General features: G+C 34.1%; 1 protein-coding gene across 27 annotated transcripts in view; it reads left to right on the forward strand.

The window, feature by feature from the left end:
* LOC18433308 (Saccharopine dehydrogenase) overlaps positions 1-11,016 on the forward strand; it is a 49,202-nt gene extending 38,186 nt beyond the window's left edge. For 14 of the 27 annotated variants that reach the window (XR_016052840.1, XR_016052839.1, XR_016052826.1 and 11 more), the window contains 6 exons: positions 3,418-3,541; positions 3,810-3,911; positions 4,659-4,723; positions 5,078-5,159; positions 5,281-5,360; positions 10,456-11,016. Coding sequence is in view for 14 of the 27 variants with exons in the window: in XM_088863004.1 (XP_088719130.1) it covers positions 3,418-3,541; positions 3,810-3,911; positions 4,659-4,723; positions 5,078-5,159; positions 5,281-5,360; positions 10,456-10,513 (511 nt within the window). In the remaining 13 variants the exon portion in view is untranslated. Of the gene's footprint in view, positions 1-3,417; positions 3,542-3,809; positions 3,919-4,658; positions 4,724-5,077; positions 5,160-5,280; positions 5,361-10,455 lie in introns of all 27 variants that reach the window. The other 13 variants (XR_016052830.1, XR_016052827.1, XR_016052837.1 and 10 more) reach the window with 5 other exon arrangements.
* The last annotated feature ends 9,191 nt before the right edge of the window (positions 11,017-20,207 follow it).

Below are 20,207 nucleotides of genomic sequence, written 5' to 3' on the forward strand. Positions count from 1 at the left end.
TGGACTTTGGTCCAGCTTGTCCCTTGATGTAATTTGCATAATACTTATTGGTTGAAAAAAAAAAACTCGAGTTTTGGCAATCTTCTTTGAACGCTTTTTCTCTAATTGATGGTGAAGTCCTGGGGCTCCACGGAATTTGTCCCTCCGAGGCATGAGGACAAACACCTTGTGTATGTTTTGATGGTCCGACATTCAGCATTCATGTTGGTCAACATGCTACTGATTGAGAGTGCATAGTTGAATTTCCTCTCCAAAGATGAAGTGCCAATTCCCATTGCAGAGGCTTTACCACCCAACGAAGAATAGAAAAATGCCTTCTTGAGACCACTCCTATGGCCAATACTGTTAAAACTCACAAAAGCCGCCTCTGTTTTTAAAAGAAGTTCATAATCAGCTCAGTTGGGAGCTGTAAGATTGGCCTTGAAGAGGCATCAACTGCTGTGACAACCTCACAATGCGATATATTACTCAACTTCCCAATAGGCTCTTAGCACTGAAGGTGATATGAGGTGATGTGCACTTAGCTAGTGGCATAACTGGTAGCGTCTGGCCACAAACATTGGTCGACTTTACAAATGCTTCACCTGCCTTAGCAACTTTGATTTTGGGCCGCTTGCTATTACTTGCTTCGCTACCTTGGTAAAGAACTTGGTAGTTACTTCAACTGTAACCTCAAGGCCTAGCTAATACCTCTCATTGAGTGCAATACAACATCCGCCAAGGTCAAGGATGGCTTTGGGAGGAACTTGAGTGCTTCTCTAAAATATAAATTGCTTTATAACGACCAAATAGCTGATCCAAAATCCACTTGATGTCTCAAACTCAGTATGAGAGCATGGGTTTGCTTTGCATGCTTGAGATTGTGGAGGGTTTATCCATTTTCAGGCCCAAAGTATTAGTTCTAGACAATGTTCTAAAAATGGTCCACCTTGTGCTTAGGCACCCAAGACACCTTTGGCTGCACGCCTAGACCTGGGCGCCCCATTCTGGGTGGCTGTACCTGGGTGGGTGCCTGGTTCTGGGTGGGCGCTTTGGGACATGGGTATTTTTTCGATATTTATAGGGCAAAGGGGGTAATTTTGACCCCCAAAAGGGTTTAAATAGGTTATAAGGGTTATTTTCAAACCTCCAAAATTAAAAGAACACTTCCATAAGCCTTCAATCTCTTAGCTATACCTATTTCTGAGAATCCAAAGTATTTTTTGCGGTTTGCAGAAGCTTCCTAAACTATTCTTTCTCATTGGAATTATTTTCACATGTGGAGAGTTGGAGACTACTATTGATACATAGCCTATTAGATTTTTAAATTTTTTAAATTTTGTATGGTTTGAATTTTGAAAACTAATTGAACAAGAAAAACAAACCTAAGATAGTTTAATCTCATTGTTAATTTTTTCATCTATATCTTGTGCCATGTAGATCTCTTTTCCTCTCCTATTTTTGTGGCTTCAAATGCACCAAAACATGTTGTCCTATAGTTGAGAGTTTTATATCTGGTTAGATAATCTAACACCTACGTAAAACCTAACATTCTATTATTTGGAGATACACATTAGGAAATATAGTTAGCATGCCAATACAATAATCAACGAGAGGCTTTTTCTAGCTCTCATCAATGTATTGGCAAACGAATAGAACTCATGAAGAGACAATTTGTGAAGATGTAGTCCTCAAAAGCTGACCAACCAATTCCTTCATATTTCCATAATACACACCACTCTTTCTGTCCTTCCTTCTGGCCACATTCCTCTTGATCTCCACCCCGGCCTTTCCCCCTCCATAATCACCTCTATGCACCTTGCTGCCTCTCCCCTCTACTCACTAAACCAATTTCATTTGCCTTATCAAGTGTAACCCCCATTCATCCTCCAATTGTGCCGGGACTCGGACTCGGCCTCAGCGAGTTACTCGGCCTCCCCCTATGGGCGAGATAAGTTTTTCCTTAGTTTGATGTACACCTATGCGTCTATAATTTATAGACACCAATTGGTCTATTCTAACTTAAAAATGTGCAATTCTTCTACCTTTTTGTTATCTAGATTTCTCTAAGGCTTAAGCACGTGCATGTCTTAAAGCCAATGTCTCTACTGTTCTATCTTTAAATTATTTTCTCTCAGCTCCAAAGCAGTACATTTTTTTCCTGTTTTTCTTTATTTTTTGCTTTTTATACAACTTTGTACAAGCCATGTAACTTGATGAGGTCGATTGTTTGTAAACATGATTAAGTGCGTATGTAGATTGCTTTGTTTAATTTTTCCTTTATGTTGTTCACCATTGTTTGAGTTTTAACACTAGTACTATATATGGTTTGTGCATTGACAATTAGATTTCATAGTTTTTTTAAATATTTATTTTTGCTTTATGCATGACCTATTAGTAACACCTGCAGCGCAGGTGCATGGTACTAGGATATATATTATACACTGTAATAGAAGTAGTAGTAAATGTTGGTGCGAAACAAGGCACCGACCAGGAAGGTCTGAGTTTGGTTAAGCAAACAAGACTCGTCGATCAATGTCAAGGAAGGGACTATAGTCCCTTAACATACGAAGTCACTATACCTCATTGGATTTAAACCACTACACCGAGTAGGGCCTTTCAACTATACAATGTAGGAGGAAATACTACTTTCATTAATCAAATCATTAACTACTACTACTACTATTACAGTGACGTGCAATACATATGAATGTATTCAATAATGACCAAAATGCCCTAACAAAATAGTGAAATGATTAAACTACCTCTATACCCTTTTTTCATACAATTAAATCTACTTGCATGCAACCTAATTTCCATATGGCAAGTCCCCATTCAGGCAACCAAATTCCAATACATAGGAACTCTACATCATTGACGCTGACTCATTGGAACTCAAAACAACATTACTCTACCCTGACATGTTGACTACATGGGTACTCGACAACACTCTATTCTACCCTGGACTTTAAACTAAAATCCAAAATAACCCCTTAATGACAAATTACAAAAGCATACTCAACAAATAAAATAATCCCAACACTTGAATACTGAAATTCTAGACGCATCCCTACTTCAAATTAAAAAATGTGAACTTTGGTCAACCCAGTCCCTTGATGTGATTTGCATAAATTCGAATGTCTGGAACTGATTTATATCAATTTTTCCTGTGGGGGTTTCGAATGTCTGGAACTGATTTCTATCAATTTTCCCTGTAGGGGTTGTAGTAGTTGATCCAATAGGCATTTTTTAATTAGTTTGAACTATGAAATCATTATACAACTTAAAATTTATATTTTCTGTTTATACTGGATTTTCAATGTCTTTAGTGAATTCTCCTTTAAATACTTCCAGTTGAGCACGGATGCATTACTCAAAAACAACATGAAAACGTCCATTTCAAACGTGCACTTTTTTTATGCAATTTTGTTGTTCCAGAAACCTGCCCGAAGTTGGTAGCGCTTATGAAGTATTAAATGTTCCCACCGTGAGTGCCCGGTTTGGAACTGCTCCTTTCTTCTGGAATTGGGGAATGTCAGCTATAGCAACCCTTGTTCCAAAGGTATGCATTTTCATTGTATTGAGTTTCTTATTTGAACTTTGAAACAAGGTTTTTGGAAAGTTATGTTTGAGCTGGATGCTCAAAACTTTTGGACATTGGTAATCTAGCAATTACAGTCATTCTATATGGAGTTATCAATGGTCTTTTTTATAGGAAAAATCAAAATGTCTTATTTGAATTTCCAAATTAGCATTTTCTCCATTCCATGGTCTGGAATGTCAGATTAGTTAGTTTGTCATGTGTCCTGCATTTCCCTCTGTCCCTGCAGGAAATTCTGAGGGAAAGAAGCAAAGTCCAACAACTGGTTCGCGTATTTGATCCTATAGTCCGAGTATTTGATGGAATTGCAGGGGAGCGCATGTCAATGAGAGTGAGTAGTAAGAATACTTTCAGATTGCACTTTCTAGAATATTGATTGTCAGCATCAAATATTTATCCCTTTGTGCAGATGCATATTTATCCCTTCTATACAGATGCATCTCTTGCTGTCTCTCTCTCACACAGACACGCGCACACAGAATTCTATCTAGCATTGTGCCACTGTTTGTACTACCCCCTTCCCTTTCTGCCTTCTGTTAACTAAGATCACATGCATGAGTATATAGCAGTTGTATGCGATATATGCAGGTGGATGTCATGTAACTAAATGTTAATGACATGTATTTTGGTTACATATGTTCACACATGGGCCTGATTGGGGTCTGGATTTCATATATAAGTTGCCAATAACGCATTCTTATACGTGCATGCCTTATTATGTCCAATTTGGTGCAGCACCCTTTTCAAGAGTGATTAGCTCAACCTTGTACATTAAACTACTTATCAGGGACATGGTTAAACTCTAAAACCTGTTTCAGGATAACCCAACATCCAAACTGGTCCCATGAGTGTCTTCTGAAATAAGAGAGAGAGCAAACTGGTCCCATGAGTGTCTTCTGAAATAAGAGAGAGAGAGAGAGAGAGAGAGAGAGAGAGAGAGAGAGAGAGAGAGAGTCCTCAATCTTCTATAATATTTAACGACCCCCAAGCTATTATATTGCTGCTCCCCTTCCCCTTCATTAGCATAATTTGAGCTGCATAATATTATTCCTAAATCTGGAATTTCTGCTCTGTGTAGGTGGATTTAGAATGTGCAAATGGCCGCAACACTTTGGGCATATACAGCCACAAGAAACTCTCAGAGTGAGTTTTGTGCTTTTGAACTTGAGTACAATTTATTGATTGCCTTGCCTTACTTACCATAATGGTGACCAGAGAAGTTCATTTTCCACTCTTGACAATCCTTCTTAGCCTTCATTAAGATAAGCTCCTGCTGTGATTCAACTCAACCTAGATTCAACTGTTGTAACCAAGTACCATATTTAGTGAGGATGGGTTGCCCTTGCTTTTAGCATTTATAAAGCTGGAATTCCAGATGATAAATGTCTCCTCTAAAGGACAACTCACTTCTTCCCCTTGCACCTTGTATCTCTTTCTAGATGTGCTATTGTAATTTTTATCTCTTGCTATGAGCTCTTATGCACATATTATCCTTAGATGTGTGGGAATTGCAACATCTGCATTTGTAATGGCAGTTCTTGAAGGGAGCACCCACCCAGGTGTTTGGTTTCCTGAAGAGGTAAAAATGCAATTTACTGTGATCTTTATATATGCATAATATATTATTTGTAAAGAATTTGAAAATCTTTTATTCAATGCTTTGAAATTAGCCTGACACTTTTATGCTGTGTTTCTCACAGCCACAAGGAATTGCAATTGATGCAAGAAAACTGCTGTTAGAGCGAGCATCCGAGGGAACAATCAATTTTATAATGAACAAGTAATCTCTCTCTCTCTCTCTCTACTTGTGTGCGCACACACATATATAGGAAAGAGGCATCTGAGGGTGGACAGCAATAGTAACTGCCTCAGCTCAAAACTATAGCTATGGACCTTTTGGACCCCAAAATGTGACCAATTCATCCTGATTCTCTTGTTAAATAAACAAAAAAAGAGAAGAAGGAATTTCAATAATTATCCCAATTGTGAAATGGCGAGTGTCTATTTTTTTTTTACTGTCAGATCTGGGTAATGGTGGACTCAAAATTCACTATTTTAAATTTTATTGTATTTTTTATTATTCATCTTGTGATGGTGAGGCAATCTTCAAATTTGGTGTCAAACAAATCCCTTTAGGCCAGCATCGAAGCCATTTTAGATCTCCTGAAATGGACTGAGTTTTCTCTTTAAAGAAAAAAAAAGAAAAGAAAAAAAAACACAAGTTGCTATGGTTTCTATGTGTCAGTATTATTTTTCATGGTCCTGCTCTCTTGGTCCAAGATAGCTTGTGCAAAATATGTCCCAAAATATATTCGTAATGTCACCCAAAAATTAATTAGAGTGGACCTATAGCATCTGCCTTAGGGCAGACATCTATATATAGTCTAGGGTAATATGTATACATAGGGTCAAGGGTCTCTTTCTATTTGAAATAACTTCTTAAAGCCAATCTCTCTCTCTCTAACCCCCCTCCTCCCCCTCCCCCCCCCTCGTGCCCCCCCCAAACCACAACAAACCAAATGAAAAAAAAAGACAAAAAGCCAAATATTGTCTTTGGTGGTGTTCTTTAGATTTTTATTTTTTTATTTTTTTTTGTACTTCCAGCTTAAATAATCCTGCCATAGATTTTGTTGTGAATGAATTCTTAATCTTGGTTGACACCTTCCTAATTTCTTGAAATTAAATTCTAAAAATAATTTAGACCAAATCAAATTAAGTGAATCAAATTGTAAGTTATTTTAATATTGATTCCTAATATAATTTTTTTATTGTTTCATGTGGGTTGGAAGAGCATGTGTATTTCCTATGTTGTCGCCATGTTGTTGCAAGTTGAATGTGGTTCTCATAAGCACTAAAGTTTAATCCCATTTCCATGTTTATTATCAACTTTTGTTGTTGTTAGATTTTAGTGCATTCTACGAGTGGTGTTTTTTTGCATGTTAATGTTTCTCAATGTTTATGCACTTTATACACAATGAATATAATTACATCATTACTTGGATGATTCTTATTTCTTGTTCTATTTTTGACTCTTCTTGAGAAATGTTATAATTTTTATTTATGAATTTTCATGCTCTTAAAAATGATTTCCAAGTAAAATTTCAAATTTTATTCTGGATTTTTAATTTCTTTAAATTATGAAGTCTTTTCTAAAGAAATAGGATTTTGGTTGTACGCTTTTATTTATTTATTTAAGGATTTCAGGTCAGAATATAGGATTTTAATACCTTCAAGATTTGTTTTTGACTAAATTTTGATCTTTTTAGTTGAAGTTTTTATATGTTTTTAGAAAATACAAGTTTCTAAAATTTAGTTTTCTACATAAATAGTATATCACTTTTAAGAACTTTTATATTGTTTGCTTACACACTTTTTGATTCAAAAACTATTTATGTTCAAATTTTTAAATAATTTTGAATTGTTTTGAAAATTATGTCATACTTTCAGCAAAAATTGGACATTAGCATTTTTTGGATTATTAAGGAATTTTATATTTTTAATTATGAATATTTTTCTTTAAAATATTTATCACTGTTTTTAATTACGAAATTGCTCGAAGGATTATATAGTATTTCTAAAAAAAATAATAGAATACAACTTTCTTTCTTTTGTTTTTTAAGAAAATCATGACAACTTTTTATTTTGTGTATAAGATTATTTAAAAACTGTGTTTTGGATCTTCTGGTAATTTTTAGAATTTTCATTTATGAAATTTTATGCTTTTAAATTGCTTATGAATAGTTCTTTAGTTATTTCATTCATCTTGCAATTGCTAATGAATACTATGTACCAGCAGTCTTTTTTTTTTGTTTCTTTATGAATTTTAAATTGTGGATTACGAACTTTTACAATTATCCTTTGGAATCATATACTATAAGACTATTTATCTTTATTACATGGTGGTCATAATTACTCCTAGCTATTAGATGTTCAATTGAATGGCTTGGGGTGTCACAAAGTTCAAGAAATTCTTTTTTGAACTTTGAGTCTAGTCAATGAGACATTCATAACCACCCAATTTGAAATCTGATGGACGTCAATGATTGTGACCTCCTTATACTAAAAGTAAATGGTGTCTTTGTATACTTTTCCTTATCTTTTTGGATCTTCTAAGAAACTTCATATTTTCAACTATTAAATTTTGTGCTTTTAATTTCTTATGTATAAATTTCTAGTTATTTTGGCTTTGAATGCAGATGATTGATATTAGTCCTCCATGACCTTAGTTTGATAATGTCTTTTGAGTTTGAGATATCAATGAACTGCATTTTTACTTATTTATTTTCTTATATTTATGGTCTGAAACCATTTTATGCTTTTCATCGATTGCTTATGCTCTTGATCACTTTTGAACGTATAATGAAATGATGTGCTTCATATATATTTGTTTGTTGATATCCATATTATTGGATTGCAAAAATATTCACTTTTATTAGATGCTTAATTCTCATATTTACATGTATAGAGCATGCGCTTTCCACTCGAGAAAAAGTTCATATAAGGTTGAGGCCCTTAACATTTTATGGTCTGAAACCATTTTATGCTTTTCATCAATTGCTTATGCTCTTAATCACTTTTGAACGTATAATGAAATGGTGTGCTTCATATATATTTGTTTGTTGATATCCATATTATTGGATTGAAAAGATATTCATTTTTATTAGATGCTTAATTCTCATATTTACATGTGTAGAGAGCATGTGCTTTCCACTAAGGAAAATATTCATACAAGGTTGAGGCCCTTAACAATCAAACCAAGGCACACCTCAAAAATTCACTAGAAGTTGTTTCGATGCTGAAAAACCGTCAAATCTGATCATCTCGACCTTGAGATACATGGATGTAAAAAAATGGACTTCAAATCTTCGAAGTAGTGCATCTTGCAATATATTATCTAGACCGTCAATTTGCAAGATTTTCAATTGTTCGTAGATATGCTTGATCTACGATATTTTTGAAGCGTTAAACTTTATAATTAGAGATGAAAATAAATTTTAGGCCATCATAAATATTTTGGTACTGAAACGGTATCTTTCAGCATTATTTACAGATACACCTAACTTTGAATGTTTAGGGCTTCTGCCCTATACAAACCACACCTTTCTACTAATGCTACAATGTTATTACTAAAACAAGAGCATCCATACATACTGAACTGTCGAATCTCAATTGAACTACTAAGAGTATGTGTTCATGATGTATTTTTATTTTTTTGTATAAATCAGAATAAAGTTAAGTTTTGATCATCCAGACTTCATAATAAGATGTACATGATAAAATTATGTAAAAATATTCTTGACAACTTAAAAGGATCAAAATACCTCCAAACTTCCATGTTGTATTTTCCTTTTTCAAGTATTGGAAATATTTTTTATATAATTTTATAGGTGTTCCCTATTTTGAAGTATAGATGGCCCAAATTTGAGCTCAATTGGATTTCTAAAGAAAGATTAAAAATTACAATAGTGGATATGCTGTCAACCATCCAATTGAGATTTGACGGTTGAAGTTAACAGTGCTCCACTATAGGGAATATGGTATAGCATGTTGTGTACACATACACACATGCAACACACACACACACACACACACACACATACACTTGAAAACACCTGAGTGAGTCTGTGCACACTTCGCTCATGGTTCATCACTGTCCAACATTCACTAGACAACCATGATTGTTTTTATAGTGTTTGAGTTTTAATAGTTTTTTTACAAATAGGATTAACCTCCAATTTGGATGGTGCATGTGCATTTGTGATGTGCACCTAAAAAAAACAACAAATAGAGAAATTTATCAAAATACCGATGAGAGATACACTATTTAACATTTTACACATTTGACACTATTCGAACTCATAATTCTGTATCTTTTCATGGGTACTTTGAAATTGAATCAAATTATAATGGGTAAGATATTAAATAGTTTGTTTCTTATATGTATTATGATATATCTGTTAGGAAACTAATTCAAATGATAAAAATGACGACAATACCCTTATGAATAAGGCAAGGATATTTTGGTGCTTTTATTTTTAATTATTTTTTTTTATATTTTATTTTGGTGTATCATGTTTATATGTACACATGCCTCAAATATTAGGTAAATCGGATTTGTAGAAAGAAATATCAAAATTCAAACATTAACAGAAAATTAGGGTTGTCGGATGGAGTTTGGATGGTGATGAGCTGAGTGAAGGACTATAGAAATTGACTCATGGGTAATTTTAAGTATTGTCTACGCATACATATATTGCTCTATGGCATTGTTTAGAGCCTTGCCGTTGCCAAGTTTGCACATTTATTCTGTTGGTTCCTGCGAACGAGATCATTAAAAAACTTTTGAACAAAAAGAAACTTAACAAATGGTTTTCTCAGGGAGTGACAAAATGCATTGACTACAAGCCATCCATCCAGGTGTTGTAAGTTAGATTGACGTTTTAAGGGATTTATTTGATCCCAGATTTTGTTCATTGCCTCATCATTACCACATGAATCACTAAAAAGAGAAATGAATTTGTGAGGTCTGAGACTAGACATATGACCATTAAAAAATGTACAATCTGTATTCACATTTAACAGCAATTTTTTTTTTCTTTTTCTCTTTTAGGTTGCATATTAGTATTTGTTATTGGGCTTTACACTAGGATGAGTAAGGCTTATGCATAGAACTTGGTATCGAAAGGTTGTGCTAGCTATGGTTTGGTGCTACTAGCGTTGACAATGTACCGGTACTCCTAAGGTGGACTAAATCTTTTTCCCCATGTCTGTAGAACACCGGCAAAACATAACAAAAATCAAAGTTTCTTCTATAAACCTGAAATATTTTCATGTATGGCATATATTCATGGGCATACTGAATCTTCTTCATGCAGGCCACCATGGATGGTCGAAACCAACCCAAAAGAGCTTGGATTGGGAATATACGTTTGATTGAGAAAATAACAGTGAAGACTAAAATGGTCACCAGAACTCATGTCTTCTTCACCTGCGGTGCTATTTTGGTGGCTTTTCCAATCTCCATCTAGCAATTTCAGAGGCAGTGTGCTGTCGAAAATGTTGCCTCATGCTGCTGAAAACTGATATGGTTCCCACAGTATATTTTCCTTGTGTTCATGGGGTGCTCTCTTCTGCATGCTACGTTTCCTTGTCCTTTTTCAACTTTGCCTTCATCCATTTGTAATTTGCAAATCTTTACCATAGACTGGTTACTTTTTATTGTTTTGTTTTTCTCCTCATCTCCGGCAATAACATTACTATTGGGAACTGTGAAGTGTGAATGTTGTTTGCAGCAGTCCCAACAATAGCAGAGGGAATGGGTTGTAAGATTCTTTGTAAATTTTCAGTTAACATTCATAGTAACATTGGGATATAGTTAAGCTCTGCGTCATTTGCACTGAACCAGCCTATGAAATGCCAAGAAGTTTAAATGCGTATATTTGTTCATTTCTGTCCATAAATTGTCGTGTGAAATGGTTTTGTGTTTCTGTTTATGTTCCTTTACTATTTTTTCTTGACATTGTACTTATATTTCCAATCGAACATATGAGGATTTCTCCACTTTCTTAAAGCTCAGAAATAATCTAGAAGTAATAGAGATTTTTCCATCATAGTCTTCTATGACAGTTTAATTTCCTCAAGGGTTGTTGCTCTTTTAGTTATTTTTCTATTTTTTATTTTGACAGTAAAAGCCGGTATCATTTAGTTAAATTTCAAAAAAAGAAGAAGCCAGAGTCATTTGGACTTTTAATTACTTTTAGTTATGTTCTAATTACTTTTAGTTACGCGGGAGTTATATATTTGTTTTTGGTGTGTAGAGAATCCAGGGGTAGTTTGGTTATTTAATCATTTTGTTTGACATTAGATAGTCCAACTTATAGAATATTATTTTGGAGAATTTATTTTGTGAAGAAAGAAAATCTTAGCAAGGATTTCTTGGAATATAGATTGAAGGTCAGTGTCCCTCTCTTTCAAGGTATTTTTTAATTTCCTCTTCTCTTCTTTCTATTTTTAATTTCAAAAAATAATTAAAAAATTTAAAAAATTGTCCTTTTTTTTTTTTCCCTCGCTTTTTTAGTTTCCTTCTACTCCTTTTTTTTCCCTTTTTCTCTTATTTTTTCTTCCCTTTCTTTTTTCTTTTATATAATCCATTATCTCTTTTCTTTTCCTTCTTTTTTCCCCCTTTCTAACCTCTTCTTCTTCTTTTTTTTTTTTTTCGAATCTCATATTTAAAAATTAAGTCCCAAAATTTTCCATGCCTAATGCAGAACCAATTTATTCTACATCTACTTTTTGGGTTGTGGACTAGTTTTAAATTTGATCGGGATGATTTTTTATTTAGTTGATTTTATTTAAGGATAGATTTCAATCCAGTATGGATTCAAAATCTTACCAACTAAATATTAAAATGAATTTTTAAAATTGCGTGTTGATTTTGCGAGGTGAAAACCTATGAAAGTTGTAGTTTATTGGCCCCAATTTAATCTGAAGTGATATATGAAATACGTTTTAAAGGTTTGCAATCGAAGATTATTGAGTGACTAATCAAAGGTTGCATCAATTTAGTATTAGAGCAAGTTGTCTTGGGGCTAGAGTTTTAAAGTGCCATATTAGATTTTTGGGAAAACTTAGTATATATATCCGTTATATTTGCTGTTATCATAAAAATACTGTTTAGTTTATATTACTACAGATATATCTGTTTTTTGAACTTCATAACACTTTATTTCAAAGAACAGCCCATTTTTGGTTTTTCAAAAATCAAAATTCTTAAATATTTAGGTTTTGCAAAAATTGAAATTTAAAAAAATTAGGTTTTTGAAAAACTGAATTTGTAAAGAGAAAAAACTTCGAAAGTTTCATAGAAACACCATTTCCTTTGGGACTTTTCAAAGCTCAATGATTTGAGGATTTCATCCATTGTTTTCATCATTTTTGATATTCAAGAGAACTGAAATTCAAGGATTGTTTTATTAACGATAGAATGAGATTGGGCAATGTTTGCATCCCTTGCATTGATTTGAACCTGGAAACAATGTCCAAGTTACCCACAACCTCTGCAACTTTCATGGCACTTGTATACACCCATATTTGGGGTGAAAAAACAGGAAATCCTCTGAAGTAATGCGAGAAAAATCGTTCTATTGAGATCAGAAGAGGAGATGAAGACTCGAATGGAGGGAAATGAAATAGAGAGAGAAAGATGTCACAATTAATTTTTTTTTAAAAATCTTTTTGTGTGCCCTAAATTGTAACAGGGTGAGGTCTAGGCAGGAGGAGCGAAATCGATTCATCCCTTTTCGAACGTTAGTTTGAAGGTGGTCTTTTGAAATGTTGGCCTTTAAGGTGTTGCAGAGGCGATGGACGCCGACTTGTGGGCGGGCTTCGACTGATGTAGTAGAATTGTTGAGCAGTGGTTTAGACCAATGTTTGAAAAAATGGCAAGTCACAATGGACTCGCCCGAGTCGACATGAAAATCGGTCAGCCTATGTCGATTCCAGTAAAATATATAGAATCGTCCGATTCTAGAGAAGAATCGACGATTCGCTATAGTGAACCACCCGAGTCACTGTTCAAGAATTGGTGAACAGTGTAAAGCATGAAATTTGGATTTTTTTGATCAATTATGAGATCTTGTAAGCTTTGGATCGAATCTTTGAGACTTTAGCTATCAATTTTCAGTCTTATTGATCATTATATTCAAATTGAATGCTCGAATTTAGATAACAAATTATCGATTTTGTGAAGAACATTACTTTTTTTAGGTTATCAGCCATTTGTTAGATTGCAAACAAAATAGGGGCACTATTTTTAATCAAATCAAAAGGTTCTCAAATCATAAGGTTCTTACTCCTGACAGTGTTATGGAGCAGACATTATACACTATTTTCCTTTAGTTTAGTCGATTACAAGTCAAATTTGGGTTTGAAGTCACGGTTTTAGAAAAACAGATAAGAGCTTCTTTTTTTCCGCCATTTAATTGATTTCAATTGATTTTTAGCAAATATTTTCTTCATATCATAGGGTTTTGGTTCATTATAATGTTATTGATCATAAATTTATTATTCCATTTTATCTTTTTTGTTCGATTTGAGGTGAATTTTTTATTTTGAGTTAGTTTTCTCAAGAACAACTAGGGCTTTTTTTTTTTTTTCCCGCCAAACTATAAATTTCAGATGAATTAAAGCACCATTATGAATTATTTCAGAGGGTTTTTGAAGTTAATACTTTTCTTCATATGATTTTGCGTGTAATTTGTGGGATTAACCAATTTTATTGCTTGATTTTTAAGAAATGGAGTTATGGCTGCATTTTAGAAAAAGAGCTAAAAAATCCGCCAAGTTGAAGTTTTAGCCGAATTAGAGCAACATTTGAATGATTTCATTGGGATTTTGAGGATAACAATGTTCTTCAAACGCTTATTGGTGTTATTTATGTGATTAACTAACTTTTGGTGATCAATTTTTTTTAAAAATCGTGATTGTTGGTGTTTTTCAATTTTTTTTTGAAAAAAACATCATTTTCTGAAAAATAGTGAAAAATCGTGACCAAGTTTTGATTATCATGAGAAATTAACTTGTATTTTTCAATTTTATTGTTAACAAAAAAATGTATGTTGATACATAAAATGTATATATATTCTTGATACATATTTTATAATTATACTATCTTGAATGATTATATCATTGTAGATATTATTTGTGGCATTGTGAATGACTATATCATTGTAAATATTATTGTGGCAAGTCTATATGTAGTGGCATTGTGGGTGACTATATTATTATAATCTTTATTTTATTGATACTATATCATTGCAAATTTTTTTATTTATTTTTTTTGATTTTAAGTTTGGCTTATACATACTCTTTTCACCTATAATGTTGCATAAATATTTTTGTTTTGCCAGTACGATCTAATTAATGCTTGTTAAAATTAAGATTTGTAGCTAGTTTTCATTTCGTGGCATTGTGAATGACTATATAATTGTAATTTTTTTTTATATTGATACTCTATCATTATATATATATATATATATATATATAGTATGACTTATATAAACTCTTTTTATCTATAATGTTGCATAAATAAATGTTTTTTCCTGGTAAGAACTAATTTATTATTGTCAAAATGAAGTTTTGTGACGAGTCTATATGTAGTGGCATTGTGAATGACTATACCATTGTAAATATATTTTTTATTGATACTATATCATTGTAAATTTTTTTATTTATTTTTCTTGATTCTAAGTTTGGCTTATACATAATGTTTTCACCTATAATGTTGCATAAATAAATTTTTTTGCTAGTAGGATCTAATTCATGCTTATCAAAATGAAGATTTGTGGTGAGTCTACATGTAGTGGCATTGTGAATGATTATATCAATGTAAATTTTTTTTTATTGATATTATATCATTGTAAATATGGTTTTCTTGATTCTAAGTCTGACTTATACAGACTCTTTTTATCTATAATGTTGCATAAATAAATTTTTTTTCCTAGTAAGAACTAATTCATTCTTGTCAAAATGAAGATTTGTGACGAGTTTATATGTAGTGGCATTGTGAATGACTATACCATTGTAAATATAGTTTTTATTGATACTATATCATTGCAAATTTTTTTATCTAAATGTAGTGGCTGATACAAACTATTTTTATCTATAATGTTGCATAAATAAAATATTTTTGCCAGTAGGAACTAAAATATTTTTGCCAGTAGAAGTATTTTGTATGAACAACAAAGATAACTTCATGAACTACCCCTACACATTATCATTACACATGGTGATTATTTTTCATGTTAAATTATCAAGTTCATTTTTAACCATTTACATCTTAAAACAGTTGAACCATGGAAGATCTAGGGAAGAAGACTTGATCCTAACAAAAAATATAAAATTATTTGTAATTACAATTTCTCTCAAAGCCCAAGTCACAATAGATGACCCTCAAAGGCATGGTGAATGGTAAAAGAAACATGTTGGGCAGATATATTGGTAAATGGTTCTACGATAAAATGATCCCCTTTGATACAGTCAATAACCCATATTTCTTACCTATGGTCAATGCAATCTAGAGAGTCGGGCCCGGGGTAAAGCCCCTGACTGCATATGAGCTCAGTGGGTCAATCTTGGATGAAGAGATGGAGGAAGTTAGGGAGTGGATTGAAGAGTATAAATAGGATTGACCAAGAACATGTATTACTCTCATGATTGATGATTGGTTGAATGGTTAGCAAAAATGATTATCCTAACTTCTTGGCCTATTAAGGTACATTTTTTTGTCTAACAAAGACGTCTCAGGTAAAAAAAAGGATGCAAACTTCTTGGTACGACTATATGACCATATAGTAGAGGAGGTGGGATATAAACATGTGATCCAGTTTATTACGGACAATGAGTGTGCTTGTATTTCTGTGGGCAGCAAGTTGAAGGATAAAGGGAAGCATCTAATATGGACGCCGTATGCTATACACAACAACGATCTTATGTTAGAGGACATTGACGATATCAAAATTATGAAGGAAACTCTAGAGGCAGCGATGTTCGCTTCAAGATTTATATATAACCACTCTAAAATCTTATTTTTGTTCAGAGAACAATTCAGACCTGCTATAATCCTCTTTACGACAAATTACTTGAACGTGGACTCCATTCGAGAATCTCAAGCTGCATTGAAGAGATTGTTTATCAGCGAAGAGTGGTCATATGACCACCTCTCGAAGTCCAGTAGTGGGCTAAAAGTGGAGGACATAGTCACAGATAGGAGGTTCTAATCTCGGTGTTCCAGTGTCATAAAGGCCATTGCCCCTTTGGTTACAGTGTTAAGAATGGTGGATGCTGACAAGAAAGCTATAATGGGCATCCTTTATAAAGATATCGAGATGGTCAAATCAATTATTAGGGAGAAGTATAGTTTTGCTAGTAAAGTGTTTGAGATTATAGAAAGAAGGTGGAACACCAAATTTGGCCGTCCAATTCATTATACAGGTACATACATATTTATATCTTTAAAATGTTTAATTCTAAGCTATTTTTTTAATGAAAGTTTAAATGACCTTTCTCTATCTATGTATTTTCAAGGTTAATACTTTAACCCAAATTTTTTTTATTTGACACCTGAACATCCCCACAAGATTATGGAAGGGGTCAGATACATTATTGCCAAGCTAGAGAGAAGCCATCGAAACCAAGTAATGGCACTATAGGATGTAATATTTAATATTTGGATAAGAACTTTATTGAGTTGTTATATTTGTGAGGAATAACTAATACACTAAAACAAAATATTTTATTTTAACTTTATATGTATAGGGATGCTATAAGATCCTTCGGAACTAGACTTGCCAATAATTCTCGAACTAAGATAGATCTAGGTTAACCCCTAACTAATATTTTGTTCTTTCATATATTTAATCTTATGAATTGTTCTTGCCCTTACAATGCTTTTTGCATTTTAATCCAGATAACTGGTGGGAGATATATGGTAGTGATGCACCTCACATAAGGAGGATAGCAATCAAGGTGCTCTCCTAGATATGTTCTACTATTGCGTGTGAGCGAAACTGGAGTACGTTCCAATGGTTGCACACTACTAGGAAGAATCGACTCGCTTCGAAGAGACTTCAAAAACTAGTCTACGTTTATTACAACTTAAACCTTTGAGAGCGGCAAATAAGAAGGAAGCTTGAAGACTACGGGCCGATAGACTTGAACACAATGTTTGTTACATGCACAACAGAACAATGGGTAGTAGAAGAAGATGAGCCAGTGTTGCACACGATAGCGTTCCTTGAGGCTATCGGTGAGAAAGATATTGAAGAATGTGATGAGCATCATGAAAGAAGAAGCAGCCCACCAACATATCTACAATTCGTTCGAAATGTCGGTGGTATTGTACCTAATGAGGGAGAGTGGGAAGGGGGTATAAGGGAAAATGAGAGAGATGATGATTATAAGGTCACCCTATCCCAACCAAATTATTGACATACCGAGTCCCAACAACAACAGGGTAAGGACTAGCATGACAGTGTAGGTGAGCATGAAGGAAGGACAAGCTTCGGGGATTTTGGATTAGAAGCGCAACAAAACATTAGCACTCAGGGATTTGAGTATAGTCAGGTGCCCACTAATTTGGATGATTCGTACCAAGATCGAGACAATGAATGGTCACGCGAATTCAATCAATGACACCAGCGTAACTAAGATGAAGGACGACGTTGTCTTTCATTTTATTATTTGGTCGTATTTTACGAATTGTATGCTTTATTGTAGTCTATGTATGATGATATACTTCATCATTGATAATTCTATGCTTCTCCTTTTGTGTTATGTAAATTTAATGGTTAACAGTAGTTCATGCAGGGAAAGAACATCTCAATATTAGCATATTGATTCAAAAAAATGTAAGTTCTTAATGGAGTACCTCCATTTCTTATTGGATTCTAGAAAACAACATTTATAATGAATTTCAATAATTTTTTTGGATCTTTTAAGGTTGAATCTGACCGATTCAGTCGACTCTCGATCCGGATCGCCGATTCAATGATCCGGATGGGTTTTTGGGGTGCCCGATCAGGGACACCGATCCATTATTTAAACCACTAGTTTAGATAAAGAAACACCCTTATGATGTTTCTCCAAGCCATTGATGTTGCTCTCTAAAACTCTATGTAGGAGTCCGTATTTCTCTCTCTAAATTTTTTGGCTGTATTTCTCTATATGAAACTTTTGAAGTTTTCTCTCTTTATAAATTTGGTTTTTCAAAAACCTAAAAAAACCAAAATATATAAGAATTTTATTTTTTGAAAAACTGAAAATGAACAATTGTCTTTTTTAAAAAAAGTGTTATGAAGTTAAAAAAATGAATATATCTAAAATAACTAAAAGATATTTTTGTAACAACAGAATATATAATGGATATATACAAAATTTTCCTAGATTTTTTAGGGTGTTATGTTATCGCTGTTTTGTCTCTTAGTTGCTGCCCTACTCGCCTAGGGTTAATTGAGGGTTTATAAGGGTTTTGAGTGGCTATCTTAGAGTTCCCTAGTTAGAGATTTTATTTAAGTGGCTCTCTAGAGTGTAGGAAGTGTCCTCTAGGTCATCAAAAGTTTGATATAGACATTAGGCGAGTTCACATTCCTGAATAAGGGTCATGGGCAAGGCCGTGGTCGAGACCAAGGTCCTTGGCAACTATCCGACAAAGATTAATCAAGATGATGATGCCTTACAATACATTATTAACATATTGCATAGACTATGAAGTGTTAGGGCTGCACTTCCCCCCTAACCCTCCATAGGGAGTCTCATGTAAATAGTCTACACGGTTCTGAGAGGAGCTGGACATTAGATGGCGAAGAGAAGCAATATGAGGAACCTAAGGAATACCTTACCTTAGCGAAGAGCAGATTGAGGATAGATTGGCTAGGCTATTAGAAGGATCCCATGAGTATGTGTGCACCTTCATTAGGATAGGAAGGTGAAGTTTGCTACCATGAAGCTGAAAGACTATGCACTTATCCGGTGAAAGCAACTTCAAAAGAGCAGACTTAGGCAGTGTAAGGAGAAGGTTAACTCTTCGGCCTGTATGAAAGAGAAGCTTTGACGAAAATACTAACCATCCATCCAATTATCAGAAGCTACTCGTTTTGAAGTAAGGTACCAAATGTGTGAGAGAATACACAAAAGAGTTTCACCTACTGGCCACACATAACAGTCTACAGGAGGATGATGAGCAAGCATCGGCTTGGTATGTTGTGGGGTTGTATTATCAAGTTTCCCATCATCTTATATTGTGTTGATGATGCCTATCCGACTTACTTCGAGAGTTGAGAAGCATCTCCAACGTCCTATGAATCGAAAGGAGAATCCTAACAGCGATCATCAAGTTCCTTAGGAAAGGCTCAAGCGGCTGGAAACCCCTTACGCACCATCGTCTAGTACCTCAGTGGCAGGTACTTGAACATGACAAGTTATTATTAAGCTACAAAATAACACTTTTAAATGTTCCAAGTGTGGATAAGTTGGCCATTGATTAGCTGAAGGCCCTCGTAGATCATACAACCATTAAAATAACTTAGTGCAACAAGTAGAAGCTGAAGGAAATTTAGAGGGCGCTGATGACCTCGAGGATAGAGTCGATCAAGGTGAGGATGTAAGATATGAAAGACATGACGATGATCATGATTCGATCATTACTGGAGATACTCGAGGGGAGGCACGGCTCATCCCTAGGATTATGATATCTTTGAAGGTCCCCAAAGTTGATAGGTGGTTGCGGTCTAGTATTTGCTACACAGCTTGTACTTCAGGAGGAAAGTTCTGCATGATTGTTATTGATAGAAGAAATACTGAAAATGTAGTTTCTCAAGAGATTGTCAACAAGCTTCACTTGAAGATTGAGAAGTTAGAAAGACCGTAAAACATCTCATGGTTTCGAGGGAATGAGATACCTATTGGATCACGGTGTCTTGTGAATTTCTCAATTGGGATAACTCGTAAAGATGCTATGTGGTGTGAGGTAGCCCCTTTGAAGGTGTGTCACATTTTTCTTGGTTGCATGGGGCAGTTTGATAGGAAAACACACCATGATGAAGACAAGAACACCTACTGCTTCACTAAGGAT

Source organism: Amborella trichopoda, chromosome 1, assembly GCF_054954075.1.
Source record: "Amborella trichopoda isolate Santa Cruz 75 chromosome 1, AtrichopodaSantaCruz75HAP2 v2.0, whole genome shotgun sequence".
Lineage (NCBI taxonomy): Eukaryota > Viridiplantae > Streptophyta > Magnoliopsida > Amborellales > Amborellaceae > Amborella > Amborella trichopoda.